The 16,857-nt window shown below is 35.2% G+C and overlaps 1 protein-coding gene across 1 annotated transcript; it reads left to right on the top strand.

Moving 5' to 3' along the window:
• Positions 1–12,360: 12,360 nt before the first annotated feature.
• LOC142632796 (egg cell-secreted protein 1.1-like) lies at positions 12,361–12,690 on the top strand. Its single transcript, XM_075807133.1, has one exon. The coding sequence runs from the start codon at positions 12,361–12,363 to the stop codon at positions 12,688–12,690; it is 330 nt and encodes a 109-aa protein (XP_075663248.1).
• The last annotated feature ends 4,167 nt before the right edge of the window (positions 12,691–16,857 follow it).

Below are 16,857 nucleotides of genomic sequence, written 5' to 3'. Positions count from 1 at the left end.
GCATCATCTTTGTAGCATTTCCTTTTCAACTTGCCCCGTTGATTCCTCCTCAATTCCCCCAGCTGGTGCATTGCCCAAGTCATTTGATCAGCTGTTTGGATAATTTCTGGGTCAATGATTCACTGTTTCTGCAATGCAAAAATTGAGTTAGCATATTACAATAGTCCACCCTACTGAAAAATCAGAGACTTCCCACACACACGATTATACATAACAGTTTAAAGTAGCTTAATTTGATACTACCTCAATTTCCATCCAACAACCTACTTTGTTGCTAGTCGGGACACGCGTCCAAGCAGTTGGCACAAGTGGGCAATAGACGTGGCTGAGGCCAAAAGTGCCTAACCACCTTTTGAATGTTTTTCCGCTCTCCCCAATTGGTTGGCCGCGTGCATTTAAGTTACATTCAATTTTCATGTTAGGTGGAAGACTCCATATTCGCGTAAGCAACGTATTCTCACACTTTTTACGCAAATTATTGGATGCTGGGGTTTCTTGAACTACATCATATGCACATTCAAAAACCACCATTACGAATTAAATTTCTAAGTTCACAATTACAGAAGTTATTGTATATAGCTCAAGTGCTCAAGTAACATGAATATGCTCTTGGTAAATGTGGACATTTTCATACTATATTATTACTTAAATCTTTTTTTTTCCCATTCGTTTTGTTAATTTACTTATTACTCAGTACAATAAGTGAATTAACAAAGTTCATATTTTCAAAAATTCAAAAGAAGCAATGGGTAGCCTATTGTTGTTATCTGAAGAACATAATAAAAATCATGTAAACGAACCATGGTAATAATTAATATTAATATTAAAGGAAATTTGTACACTCAAAATTCAAATTGTCCCTAGACATGTAAACTACCTGGAGGTTGCATCTCATCATCATCACTTGCATCCCCTCTTGCCTGATCAGCCGCAAAGGCGGTGTCCAGCTCCTCCTGCACGCTCTGTCGTGAACGTTCATTTCCTTCGCCAACTTCAACCACCGTTAATCCACGATCCCTTCTCATTGCTGTAGCCAATAACAGCATAATTATGCGTCTAGTAATAAATATCAAACGTTACATTTGAAGACGTGTCCACTACCTGGGGGTTGTGTCCCATAAGCACTTGCATCGGTTCTTGCCTACTCAGCAGTACAGCTGGCCTCCAGCTCCTCCTTTCTCCTCTGTCTTAAACGTGACGATCCTTTGCCAACATGAACAAACTTCAATGGACGTTTCCTTCCCATTCCTGCGATCAACAACTTTAGAACACAAAGAAAATGTTAATTATAGACAACAATCAATTGCTTACAATGAAAGTGAAAAACAAAAAGTAAAATAACTAATTTTAATATCTAACAACATATATAAGCCACATATCGAAGTTTAAGAGCTTCTCTTTGTCAAACACTTTAACAACAATGAAAGGAAACCCTAACACCACACGAACATATATCCAAGTTCATAACAAATGAATTTCAAATCCAATAGTGAGCAGGAAAAGGAATTAGATGCATAATAAGTACAAATTTAAGGAATTAACAACATTAATGTTTCATTAACAAAGAAATCAAATACTACACAGAGGCATTCCAACAAATTTATGATGGCATACATTTTCATTAATAACTGTAACATCCAAACACATAATACACCACTAAACTATTACACTACTCATCATCGGTGTACTCGTCCTCGTTGGCATCATCATTGTTGGACTCATCGTCAATAAACTCACAATCGTCTAAGTTGTCCACTTCATGAAGATCTCTTTGAGCAATGATAGAGGCATCAATTGTCGTTTCCTCTACATCATCCCGAGCCCAACCAAGGTTGTCACTCACAACCTCATTACTACTTACATTGTACGGAACATTCTCAGAAAAACTATATGTGTCATTCTCGTCACGTTGGGGACCAACACGAGCATCAAAGACATCCCTAGCTTTAGTTTTGACAACAACATACCAATCCTTCTGCTTTTTGTTTTCCACATAAAAAACTTGTGTAGCTTGAGATGCCAAGAAATACGGTTCATCTATCATTTCATCCCCACCATGTATGAAGTGTGTAAAGTTCACCATAGGAAACCCAAATTCATCAGTCTTATATCCTCTCCTATTTTGGTCATCAACCCATTTACACTTGAATAACACATGTTTGATATTCTCATAATAATTCAACTCGATTATATCACTTAAAACACCATAGTATGTAATGCCACCATCAGTAGCGACACTAACTCCACTATTTTGCGTTTTTCTGTTTACCTCATCTTTGACACTCCTAAATTTTAAGCCATTTATGACATAATGCTTCAGCTGCTTCACAGAATTATATGCCCATTTGGACAGTGCAGCAAGGGTATCACTAACTCCCTCCCTTTCCCTATCAGCACTAGTCAATGACATCACCTAACATATCAAAACAAAATTATTTATATCAGTACAAGTAACCATAGTACTCATAATTTGTTTAAGAAGTTGAAACTGTCATACGTACGTGACACCTAAACCAACTACAAAAGTTCTCCATGTGGTGCTTATATATAATGGTCTCAGATATACGATGGTGGCCTTTTCGGAGTTCGTCCTCCATCAATCTTTTGTGCATCCTATGCAGGAAATTGTATTAGGGTTAATAGACCTAACGTACAATGGATTGACGTGCACTCATATTGGAATCTGTAGTACTTACTCACGAAAGTGGTTGATGTTTTCAGAATTGAATAAAACATAGCGATGGGCTTGGGTCCACTCTCTATTGCTTAGTGTCACGATTGTTACAACCCCTGTTGACTCCTCAATCGTCCTAGTCGGTCGATTGAATATAGTTTCAACTCCATCCATATACCGTGAACAAAATATTAAGCACTCCTCTACTATGTATCCTTCAGCAATAGACCCTTCTAGAGCATCTCTATTTCGTACGTAAGACTTAAGGCGTCCAAGGTACCTATATATATATATTAAGATTAATGATTGGCCATGGTTATTCGAACACGCACATGAAGCTCATAGTTGATTAATAATATTACATACGTCTTACCTCTCAATAGGATACATCTACCGGTAGTGCACTGGACCACCAATCTTGGCTTCAGTAGCTAAATGCATGACCGAATGTACCATCACTGTAAAGAAGGATGGAGGAAATATCTTTTCCAATTCACATAACGTCACTGCAATGTCTGCCTCAACAGTCACAATATCTGAAACACTAAGGGTTTTGGAACAAATTTCTCTGAAGAAGCAAGATAACTTTATCAAAGGCCTAGTAACATGAGATGGCAAAGACCCACGTAATGCTATGGGAAAAAGTTGCTGCATCAAGATGTGATTATCACGACTCTTCAAACCAGAAATCTTGCGTTCTTTCATATTCACACGGCGTGAGATATTGGAAGCGTACCCATCAGGCACTGTTACATCCTTCAAAACTTGCAAGAAACCATCTCTCTCCGATGAACTCATATGAAAACAAGCGGGTGGTATAATATACTTATCATCACTTCTTCGTTGTAGGTAAAGTTGAGTCCTTATCCCCATGTCCGTTAAGTCAAGGCGTGCCTTGTAATTATCCTTTGTTTGATCCTTCAAGTTCAATAGTGTGCCAAGTATATTGTCCATCACATTCTTCTCTATATGCATCACATCAAGATTGTGTCGCAACTTGTGATCCTCCCAATAAGGCAAGGTGAACAATATACTTCTCTTCTTCCAACCACTTTGATCTGCCTCCCCTCTCTTTCTTTTATTGTAAGCAAGTTGACATTTCCTTCCCAGACAACGTCCAACTAAATGTTTAGTGTCCGGAATAATCTGTGACGCGACTGGTGGTACAGGAGCCAATCGTGTATCATTAGATCCATCAAATAACATACCTTCTTCCCGAAAATTGTGGTCAAGATCCAACCATCGCCTATGTCCCATGTAATAGAATTTATGGCCATTTTTCAAATACCGAGAGTCGGTCTCCATGGCACAAGAAGGACACGCCAACCCACCTTTGGTACTCCAACCCGACAAATCTGCGTATGCAGGAAAATTATTTACAGTCCACATCAATGCTGCACGCAATTGGAATATTTATTTTGAAGATGCATCGTATGCCTGTACTCCAACATCCCATAACTCCCTTAGTTCTTCTACTAATGGTTGCAAGTACACATCTATAACAAGCCCTGGTGAGGTAGGACCAGGAATAACCGCTGATAGAATCAAAGATGACCGTTTCATGCACAGCCAAGGTGGGAGATTGTAGGGGACCAACATGACAGGCCATGTACTGTGACTAGTGCTCATAATTCCAAAGGGGTTGAACCCATCCGCAGCTAATCCAAGTCTGACATTACGAGGGTCAGACGAGAACTCTTAATGCTTAGTGTCAAACATTTTCCATGCCTCGGAGTCAGCAGGATGCCGCATAACCCCATCATCAGTACGACCATTAACATGCCATTTCATAGAACTAGTCAAATCGGGTGAAAGAAATAGCCGCTTCAATCTTGGCTTTAAAGGGAACCACCGTAGGATCTTTGTAGCTTTCTTCTTTCCCTTATTGGATGAAGCATTTTTACTAGCAACAGATGCCTCATTTGTTTTCCACCTTGAAGCGGTACAACAAGGACACGCGTCGAGGTTAACATTGTCCTTCCAAAATAGCATGCAATCATTGGGACAAGCATGAATCATCTCATAACCCAAACCCAAGTCTCGGATTATCTTCTTAGCCTCATAATGGTCTTTTGGCAACTTGGCATCTGAAGGAAGTAAATCCTTCAAAACTTGAAGCAACATAGTAAATGACTTGTTCGTCCAACCACATAGAGTCTTCAACTGGAACAACACAACAATGGCTGAGAAAATGCTAAATTTTGTGTCAAATTGCTAATTATATGATCAAAATTTAAGAATTTAAATGTCATAAGCCAACAAAGTCACCAATATGTAAAGCAATAAACATAAGGCAATGAACACATGATATTATGATAATTAAAGTGGAAAATCAATGGAGAATCACTCCGAATGAAAAAGCACTATAAGATGCCCCTACCCCAATGAAGAAATCTACTACTAAAGGGGAAGTTTACATTTTGATTCTTTAAACACTTGAACTTAGATTCTACTTGGTAAATAACTTATTGCTGTGATCCCACAATGAAGTTCAGAGCCTTTGATACCCTTGTTTATGAACTTCTTCATACAAACCTAGCCCATGATCACAGTCAAACCCTCTTAACTGACCAAGGACCATCTTGAAGATTTTAGCTCCATAGTAACATATTGGGATTGACTATTTGGCTTTAGCTTCTTGATCACTAAATAGCAATATCGTTATGTATTAAATCTCATATATTCGTGGATTGATGAAAACAAGGTTTAGGTTTTCTCTATTTGTAGCATACGGAAATAGCACTCTAAACCCTTTTAGAGTTGTGTATAACATGGCCTTTTATATGTTTGCATGTAGAGCACAAAAACCAAGACAACAACTACTTAATTAAAACAGTTTAGATTTGGTTTATTCGACTTCGATCAATCAAGTCTCCGTTGATGATCTATCAAGAATTTGCATTCAAATCGATCAAGACACAATCTTGAAATATTTTATTCTTTGAGTTGCATCTTGAACATTATAACTTGAACTTTGCTAATGCATTACAGATAGTTAAGATTACACTGTCATTGAATTTTTCAATTTAAATCTTAACAAAGTAAATGCTTCAAAAAATAAACTAAATAATAATAATAATAATAATAATAATAATAATAATAATAATAATAATAATGTTATTATCGTTATTATCTACCTATTAAACCAACACATATCCAATTTAAGACCTTTTTTTTGGGGTGATAAAACAGTCATTTTTGTTCAAAGGTGTAAGCTTCCCTAAATTACAACTCTTTTTTTTGTCTTTTGCTTCTTTTTTTCCCTCGAAATTAGCCTTTTTTTTTTAAATATTTAAAATCTCCCCTAAAGTTTAGGTTTATACTAGACACTACCTAGTATTTTCACAAATATCCAATTTGTCACTTAAGCATGAACTGCACTTAATAGTGTTTGTACGATTATACGTGCGTTTAGGTTAATTGCCACAGTTTAGCTCCACAGTGACTATATTATGGCAACTATACACATATGTGAGTGTCTGTATAATAAATAGTAAATAGATAACAACGTTGTTATCTATTTAACCAAAGTTAGGGAAAGCAGAAGAAAAAATAAAAAACTCGAAGGAACATGACAACTTCCAAGTAGTGTTAAGTATAGTTTGTGAGGGGATTCCATTGAAATCAACCCCTGCAATCAAAACCCTAAACCAAAATCGAAACCCTAAACCCAAAATCGAAACCCTAAACCTAAAATCAAAACCCTAAACCTAAAATCGAAACCCTACAATCACAAAATCGAAACCCTACAATCACAAAATCGAAACCCTAAACCTAAAATCAATACCCTAAACCAAAAATCGAAACCTTAAAACAAAAATGGAAACCCTAAAACAAAAATCAAAACAATCAATTTTAAAAACTTACTGTTAGTCGGCCCTGTTAGCGTCTTGAGTGAGATTGAGAGTTGGAGAGAGAGAGGGAGAGACCCAAGGCAGTGAGGGTGGAGGCGGTGCCGCGGCGCTTGGTCTGGAGGTTAGTGACGATGCGGGTGAGGGTGGCGCGGGCGGTGTCGGGTGGGGCGGACTTGAGTTCGAGTTGGGTCTTGCTGATTTTGCCACCGGTGAAGGAGAGGACTGGGATGGTGGCGAGCTCAGAGGTGACCGAGAGTGGTTTCGTTTGGGTTTTGAGGGAATTGGGTTCGAAGGGCTTTGAGGGAATTGGGTTCGAAGAGCTCAGAGGTGACAGAGCAAGGGATTTTTTTTGGTAAAGTGATTTGTTATTTCTAATTTATAGTAAGGTTTTTAGCCCCGTTTTTTAAAACGCAGCTTCAGGGATTCTTGAAGCCACGTTTAAAAAACGCAGCTTCGGGTGTAGCTATGGCCGTGTTTTTCAATAAATGCGGCTTTAGGACAGTCCTAGAGCCACGTTTTTAAAACGCGGCTTTAAGACGTATATTAAAAAAAAAAAAAAAAATTAAAGATCGGTCTGAAGCCGCGTTTTTAAAACGCGGCTTCAATCCATTCCAGAAAAACGCGGCTGGAGAACCAAAAAACGCGGCTACAGACTTGGGCTTGGGCTGCGTTCAACCCACGCGGCCATAAATCAGGTGTTGTGGGTGCGTTTCTTAGAAACGCGGCCCAACTAGGGTCTTAGGCCGCGTTTTTGCAAACGCGACTGAAAAAAACGCGGCCTAAGACCCGCGTGTTTTGTAGTGGTAACATAAACCGATTTAGGGAAAGATGGAAAATACAAATGACTCTGAGATATGGTCATAAGCAAGTTAAGTTCTTGAAATCCTTTAATTTCCCTCAAATATAACCTTTTTTTTAGATGCTATCCCTTAAATATAATCAACCAATCAATATATATATATAAATAGAAATCTCATGTTAGAGATATATAAAAGTAGAGACCTTATTTTTTTTGATACAAAATAGAATTCTACTCTAGTCTAATCTAAGTGTATATGTGTGTGAAGCTCCCTCCTGGAGACTTGAACCCCGACCCTTGTCCCCTACACCCTACAAGCACTTATATTTGTGAAGTGACCATCGCACCAAGGGTATGCGGTGGTAGCAAAGACCTTATGTTGGAAAGTATAAAGTTATGCCATGTGGTGCATTTCCTGAAATTCTCCTTATTTAGTTTTCTACGTACTTCAACAAAGTTTCCATTTATATTAAAATATTTGTCTATTGGATTAGCCAATAGAGTAAATACATATATTAATTATCTACTGTTGTGCATTAAGTATTTTTTTTAAATGAATTTATATGATTATTTTTATAAACTATATATATAAAATAACTTTTAGTTGGAATAATAATAATAAATATATAATATAACATTCTTACAATATTACTTATGTTTAGTTGCTTTGAAAACAATTGTCACAAAAGCCATTAAAAAATTAAATATTTGTTAATTCACTAAAATTAATCTTAATCCTTTAAATTTTCTAACTCCTTTGTGTGTGTGTGGACCTAACATTGTAGTATGTAGTTTATGTAATTAGAAAGATTACTAATATAAAAAATATGTTTATTTTTTTTATGGGGAATATGTTTATTTTGTTATATTAATTATTTTAAGCATAATGAAATTTTAACATAATTTTCCAAGATTTATATGAGAAACAATTGGTTTTTTTAAGTGAGAAACAATTGATTTAAAATATGGCATTTTTACTCAAATTTAGTTGTTTTTGCAATAATTGAAACCATGTCCAACAAAAAGGGGAAATATTTTTTAGTAACACACAATCAAGAATGTAAATAAAATAAAGGATATATGCATTTTTTAGTAGGCATGAAACATGCCTATCTATATTAGCTACTATATCATGCAATTTTCAATTTATAAACACATATAGAGTATGATCAAATCACTATATTACTCTTACTGTATTTTTATTTTGTCTATATATAAATTAACTAAAGATTACAATTTTTTACAATGAAATTTATTGAAAAATCTTTTTTATACATCGATAGTTGGGGGTGGGGATCTGAATCCTGAATGTTTCTATTGAAAATTGAGGTGCCAATCAGTTAAATTAAAAGATTTTTGATAAAACTTATTGAAATATTGGAGAAAACTAATAATAAGTTAGATAGCAGATCATGCAAGAACTCAATTAGTTATTATATAGAGATTGGTTATTCTAAAATATATGGATGGTCCATTTAAAAAGCTATCAACTATACATATAACCCTTATAATGTTCTGATTAAAAAAGAAAAAAGAAAACCCTTATAGTGTTTAGTTTTAAATAAAATTTTTTTTTTCCAAATTTCCTCCACAAATTTTATAATTCTTTGGCTCTACTCCTGTTGACACAAGTGACTGCACAACTATTCCAGAGTCACTAGAAAATCATATTATAAATTTTTGTAAAACATTCATAACCCTAACCAATGTATTTAACTAAAAGACTATTTACTAGTCTTTTACTGATAGCCAGCATTCTTTTTCAGATGTCACTATATATACTTAAACATCAATATGATCAAATTAAAAACTCTTCATTGAGTCAAAAGTCAATATATCATATCTATTTTTTATGATTCTCTTACAAAATGATCTAATATGGATTGCATGGATATGTAAATGTTGAAAATTATTTCCAGAAGCATTGCTCCATCGTCCTCTCATATGGGGATACTTGTAAATGTACTAGTTGCAATTTGTTTGCAATATTCTTCTCAAATTGATTAAAAATGGACTTTTAACACCACGCCATATTGGTAGAAGCCTACCATTCGCCAAGACAATATTGTTTTACGAACTAGGCCTATGTAACAATCCACCCAAACTGCTTGGCTCGACCATTCTTCACCAATCCATATGAGGGTTGAGTTTTTTTAAATTGCCAAGACCTATAACCCAATCTACCTTTATTTATATATATTCATCTCTTGTTAGTCTCATATCAAATTTAGCTTTTTAATTTTTTTTCACTGACTTCATTTATTTACACATGTTAATATAAATAATGTGCTTTTTTTTTTTTTATATAAAAAAAAAAACTTATTTGTAAGCATACATAGTGACATGGATATGCTTAAAAGTTTTTTTTTTTGGTGGAGAAAAAGTTAAAAAAATACTCACACCATAAGATGTGTGTACTTTTACCTATGAGAAAGTGATTTCCTTTAATGGTTGATAAAATTGTTGCATGTCCTTAAATGGTTTATAGGATTTAGAGGAAAATTTTTTTACATATATATTCATAAATGGTAAAATAAAAATTTGAAGTTTAGCATACAACACATAAAGAACGTGCCCAATCCGTTGAGTTGAATCATCAACTGACCTGCTATTTTGTAGGTTGGTTGATAGGTAGTGATTTAGTATTTTTCTAACTTGCCAATGGTGGATTGGCTAAAAAATTTGAAACTCATCCATCATTTTACTATTTAAGGTTGCTAACCTTAAAAATTTTAAAATTTAAATTTTCTTTTACCATATTAATAAATTTAGCATATATATATATAAATATAAAATTTGCATTGGCTTCTCTTTTCTTTTTATAATATTTCATTCACTACTTGGCCCAAAATTGCTTGTAAATTAAATTTAAATTTTTTATACTTCCGAATGGTTTGCTGACATTGCATAAACACATCATCTTCTCTATTCTCTTTTGGCTCACACTAATAGAACAATATTTTGAAAACAATAATTACATCTTAATTAATAACAGCTTCTCAAATCTTAATTAAAAAAGTTCCCTCCTAAATATCTGCCTTGTTTCTAAAAACCCTTTGAACCTAAAGCTTTCCTTCATCCCTCTCTCTCTATCTCACATACACACGCATTAACATTGATACAATGGCATTAAAAAATGTGATTATCTTATTGGCCCTTGCTTTAGTCTTAGAGAATGCAACAGCAACAAGAAACCTAGGAGTTATGCCAGGATACAACATAGCAGCAATGCTTCAAAACTCTGGAGAGCTTGCCAATTGTTGGAACACACTCATGGACCTGAAATCCTGCTCAAATGAGATTGTTTCTTTCTTCATTAACCGTCGAGGTGGTCTTGACCCTTGTTGCTGCCGCGTAATTGCCACCATTAGCCATACTTGTTGGCCAGCCATCCTTTCTTCCTTTGGATTCACACCTACACATGGTGTCATATTGCAAAGCCATTGTCATGCAACATCAGGTTCAACTGCATCTTCTGCTGGCTCTTTGATTCTGCACAATAGTATCCAACTATTAGATGATGAATTATAATACAAGATGAAAAAACTTGGGAATTAAGCTTCTTGTTAAAGACGTCAATGATATTGGTGTGATAAAATAAAGCACAATTATGTGTTACAATTGGGATGCTTCTGTTCTATTCCGAGGGTGGGTGCGTGATTTTTATGTTTTCTGGTGTGTTGTTGTATCTAGCTATATAATGTGATCCTTACGAATAAAGCATTTACTTTAATATGGTTGAGAAAATTTTAATCTGATGATTGCAACATTTTAATTATCTCATATATTTTCAATAATGTTACCACATGAAGAGATGTACTTATTGTTTCTACTTAAATCTAATGATTACAACATGACTATGCCAAGTAGCCAACAATATAGCATTAATATTAAAAAGGATAATTTCCATATTTGAGATAAATTCATTTTACAATAAATCTACTAACATAACAAAAATTCACTACATTCATAGAATATGCAATTTGAATTTTTATAATAGTCTATTTGTGAATTGGATGTAAATTTGGTGGTGTTGTGAATTTTTGTTGTGTTTTAAAAGGACTTAACCGTTAAAATATAAAGCATAACTGATTTGGAAATTTCACATATTTGGTATAGAGTGTCGGGATATTATATATGGTCATATTTTTCCAGTGAAACACAACTATATAAAAACTTTTTATTGTGTACATGATTTTAACATTTTATTTATACTTACGAAATGTATATTGGTATTTCCACGCCATTGGGTGGAGCAAGTGTGATATTGTATGGAGTGGAAACATAATATATTTTCATAAACTTGGTGTTGGTGGTGTACCTTTATGTTAATTCAGATTCAACATTTGCCCACCCCATGTATTGGGTTCAAAGTTTTGATAGTGAGATTTTGTAACTTATGAAATTTAAGGCCCAAGAAGGATGGTTTTGATAAAATTTTAATAATGGTTTGGGCCAAAGATGATATAGACAAAAAAGGAAAAAGTTTGATATAGAGTTTAAGTTTTTTAGGCGCACTAAAAGCCCACATATTTGATGCGATCACGAATTTGTTTAAAACCAAAATTAGTTTAATCAAAATCTTTGACTGGCCAATGATCCGATCATGAAACTTTTGATATTTCTAATCATTGACCTAGGATCAACATATCTGCATTGCTTGTAAACTCATTTGCTGTATTAGTTTACTTTTTACTTAAATTTTTTAAATGTGATCCGAATCAATTTATTCATATAAAGGCATAGAATAAATGTAGATGGTCTATACATCTAATATAACGTCTTAAACTGTTAAAATTCCAATTCTCTTACGAGTTACTAAATCTCTTGGACTCCCTATTTCTGCATCCATTTAAGTCTTTTAGACTTTCCCATGCACAAACTTCATGTATATATATTGCAACCATCCTAACCCCATTTGAGTACGTACCAATAACAGCATTCTCTCATACCCAATCTATCTCTATCTCATGGCCTACTCTTTCAACCTCTTTCTCACACTTTTCCTAACATTTTCCATGGCCTTCTTAGCCATGGCAGGACCTCTTAACTCTCCCTCAACCCTTGCAACTCGTTTACAATTGGACAATGAGAATAACTGCTGGGAATCATTGTTTGAGCTCCAATCGTGCAGTGGAGAAGCCATATTGTTCTTCCTCAATGGTGAGACTTATCTTGGATCCAATTGTTGCCGTGCCATAAGGATCATACAACGTGAGTGTTGGCCAGCTATGATGGGCTCCCTTGGCTTTACTGAGCAAGAGGGTGATATTTTATTTGGCTATTGTGACGCTTCTGATGAAGATGATAGTACCAATGCTCAAACATTGCCACTACCATCACCAACACCAATTGAAGGCTAAAAAGACTAGTTTCTCTAAAGTAGTCTCATAGTTCCCCTGCCTTAATTTGATATCTCTAATAATAAAAATGTTGTTCTTATTTTCCTTGTTTGTTTGTTTGTTTGTTTGTTTTATTTTTTTGAGTGATGATTGTAGCGCTTGAGGTGCTCAAATATGGATATGTAATATGTCGAGCATCAATCTCGTCTCACCTATACAAACAAATAAGAGATCTTACTATATATCTTATATTAAGTTGACTCATTAGTTTCAATCTCATCTCACCTGTTTGTGATGACATTAATATTTTCTAGAAATTGAGTTATTTTTCAAATAGCATTTTTAGGAAAACTATCTTATTTTCCTGTATTTCACAGTAACTTTTAAAATGAACGTAAAAGTGTTTTCGAGTGTTTGACATGCACTATATATTTTTTAATATTTCTTGTATAATTCAAAGCATGTGCTGACACATATGTTGTGTAAGGTAACTAATGGAAACAATATAAATTAAAAAAACTAAGTATCAATTGGTTTTTATCGATGTTTTAACTATTAAGTTAATTTGGAATGCTTAATATTAAACTAAAATAACGTGACAACATCTCTATCAAATTAGTTATCAAAAATCTTCATCAATGCTGATAAAGAAAATTCCTTCAATGTTTACATTGTTACCTTTCCTAAGAGCACTGACATGCAGGGATGAAAAAAAAAAAAAAACCTATTTTGCATCCTTAAATACTACTTTATCTATTTTATCAACTTATTTTACAACTTACCATATATCCCACTTTTTATATTTACATATGACCCAATAAAATAATATAAACTACCTAATAAAAAAAAAAAAAAATTCTTCTCTTTCTCTTTCTCTTTCCTCCCACTGTCTTTTTCTTTTCACACACAATCACTAAATTAAATATTATTTTTTTCTTTACAACCTATGAATAGTAGGTTGCATATATGTAACTTTACTATTTATAGGTTGCAAAATTTTTAAGCATACAAACCTAGATGAAGTGAGTTTTTACTGTCTTAGGTTGTAAAATAGCAACTGAGGGTGTTTACACCCCCAATGCCAGTGCTCTAAAGCAACATCAATCATGCCCAGATTAATATCTATAGTCATGAATTGATATCTTTGAGAGAATAGTTAAATAGGTTTCACAATTTGCACTAATGTTAGAGAGATTTGTCACCACATATGATTGGCTGATATTCACGGATCCACAATCAATAGTTATCTGACCAATCACATGTATTGTGATAACAATTACCATGTCTAGAAATTCATCCAATCCATGCTGTCAGCACATCAACCAATATTAATCAAACAAGTAATAAAATTGGCGTATATATTACACTGATCGATTCTGACTGACATGTTGAAGAACAACGAGGTCACACAGAGAGAGACAGAGAGAGAGAGAGAGAGAGAGAGAGAGAGAGAGAGTTGTTTTTTAAAAAAAATTAGAAGAAAAAATTTCTTAAAAATTAGTGATATTTTTAAAAGTTTATTAATTGAATAAAAATAGTTTCCCTTTGATCTTTTTTTATTTTTATTTTTTTATGCTACCAAACATAGCTATAAGAACTATTTTTATGTAAGGTTTTCCAATGAAAAAAAGAGAGATTAATGTATAAAATTAATAGGAGACGTTACTCTAGGTCTCTATAACAGGACAGTTTGAGCCTTCTAAGTGGGAATGTTTTTTACACAAATTTTGCTATGTTTCAAATTTGGAATATTGGGGATTTAGAGGTGGGATCTTATTTGGAGTTTTGGTATTCAAAAAATTAATTTCTTTCTTTTGTTTAGGTCAAGAAGGGATTTATTTAAATAATTTGCCTATGAGATTTTCAATTTCAAGCATCCAATGCATGAATTCCCCAATTCAATGTTCATAGGGAGCATGCTATTGCTACCGTACAACAAAATTTACCACCATAAACATTTCATACCATCACCATTGCTCAATTTTGATTGAAACGAAGAATATCCATTTTAAGATGTTGATTTTATACTAATATTTTTAGATGCATGAAAAACAAAAAATTTTAACATTATTTAACCATTTAGCAGAGAATGTGACAATTTTTCCCCTCAAAATATTGTACTGCTTGATTTAACCAAGCAGTACAATGACGTCCAACCAACTGATTTAAACGGTTTTGAAGTCCATAAGTGCTCCTCCTATAACCCTTCCTAAAGCAATTAAATGAAAGGAAAATGGAAAAATAAAATGTGCGTCACAAGTTTAAGGGCTACATCTATGGTTTTTTTTTTATTTTTTTATTTTAACAAGATAAAATTTCTACTCTACCCTTAGATCTAAGTGTATATGTGTGAAGCTCATTTTTGGAAACTTGAACTCCGGTCTTTACCCTCCACACCCTACAAGTATTTATACTTGTGGAGTGACCATTGCACCAAGGGTGTGCGGTGATACATCTATGGTTGAAGAAGCTGTTCCTTGGCTTGTCACAAATGGATCAACACTTGACATTAATTCCCAGAAATCTTGGTGCACTTTCAGCTTCCTAAAATCTTATTGATCAATGACAGTTATTGAAGCCCATCATCCACTATTAACTCATTTTGATTAACACAATTAAACCCCATTATCATTGCAATGGTTAAACATCACATAGTCCTTTCCTCTCCCTCATCACTAGCTCTATATATTGCCTCCCACTTCTTAACTTTTACGTATCTCTCAGTCTCTTCCTCTCTTTTTCACACATAAAAACTGATGATGCCGAAGAAATCACCAGTAAGCTGCGAGTACTCCTCCGATTGAAGCAAAACCTGCGAAGAGAAAGTAGGTGATCGACAGAGAGCACCGGTGTGGTGCCGGCCAAAGACCCTCCGACGATCAAGTTAGAGTCTTTAAAACAACTCTAGAGTGCCAGAGTTGAGGTAATTGTGCGTACCTTTTGTCATGAGGGTTTCTAGGGTTTATATAGTGGAGTAGAGCCGAAATAAACGCCTTGGCGAGGAAGTACTTTCCTTTTAGAAGAGCAATTCGCGGATCTTTGCATATCGTATAGAGCTCTTTTCCTTATAGGGATCCTTTTAACTAAGACCAAATGTGTAGCGAAAGGATTTTCCTTATATTCACGTATGTAGAAGTCAAGATAGATTGAGAATGGAGGTTGGATTACTCCTTCAGCTTTTTCCTGCATAGGTCGTCAACCAATGTGCACCTCCTATATTGCCGTCAGGCTAGGTACGTCTCCAAAGATATCGTCAGCTAAGGACCTTTTCACCTTGGCCGTCAGTCTTGACTTCGCTATCTGGATTCCTTTAGCCTAACGTCGCCACGTATGGGGTCTAGTTTTGAACGTCAAAAGAGGTGTCAATGACAATGGCTGACGGATAGTACATTTCCGTCAGCTTCTTAACGTGCAGTTAGTATGTAATAAGTATATTTCCGTCAACTTCTTAACGTGCCGTCAGCATGTAATAACGTCACTATCAGCTGCCCCCCACTCCATTATCCCGTCAGCTATGGGCGACGGGTCATGGAGTTGGTGTTACCGGGGAAATGGTGTTTGCATGGTGATTTGTGCCATGTTCATTAAATGGTGGGACACATGTCATAGACTGATTGGCTCCGCGTCTGGACGAGTGTGTCGCTTCGTCTTTCGCGCCTCCTCTCTCCTATATATACCTCACTATTTACCTTTTTCCCACTTTTTTCGCCTTGTTCATCTTGAGAGAAAGAATTCGTCACTGCCAATTTTATCACACCGTCGATCGTGCAACCGTCACCTTCTTGAGACTGTCCTCCTACACGTAAGTTTTCCTTACTTTACCTTTTACTTTTTCTAGTGACGCCCTTTAGTGAAGTCGTCTGCCTAGGATCTTAGAAAAACCCGTCGTTTGTAGGTAGTCAGATGTCTAGGGAGACGCTGAGTGATCAATCGTCAATCCGCGATGGAGCGGGTTACGACGAAGTTTTCCCATCGTAGTCGTGAGCCCGTGGAGGGCCTATCCTGGTCGTCAGAAAGAGACTCGTCAACTCCTTCTGACGGTGAAGTAGAGAGTTCTAGAGGAAGTGAGGTGAGTGGTGATGAAGAAGGGGTAGACGACGAAGACCAGGGGGTTCGTGGAAAGGCCAGTATTGACGGGGTGAGAGTGACGGCGACGAGGAAGCCTTAGAGAGCACCTCGGGATCCTCT

This window comes from Castanea sativa, chromosome 4 (assembly GCF_040712315.1).
Source record: "Castanea sativa cultivar Marrone di Chiusa Pesio chromosome 4, ASM4071231v1".
NCBI lineage: Eukaryota > Viridiplantae > Streptophyta > Magnoliopsida > Fagales > Fagaceae > Castanea > Castanea sativa.
Note: the sequence above shows the minus strand (reverse complement) of the source record. Positions and strands in the feature narration are given on the sequence as shown.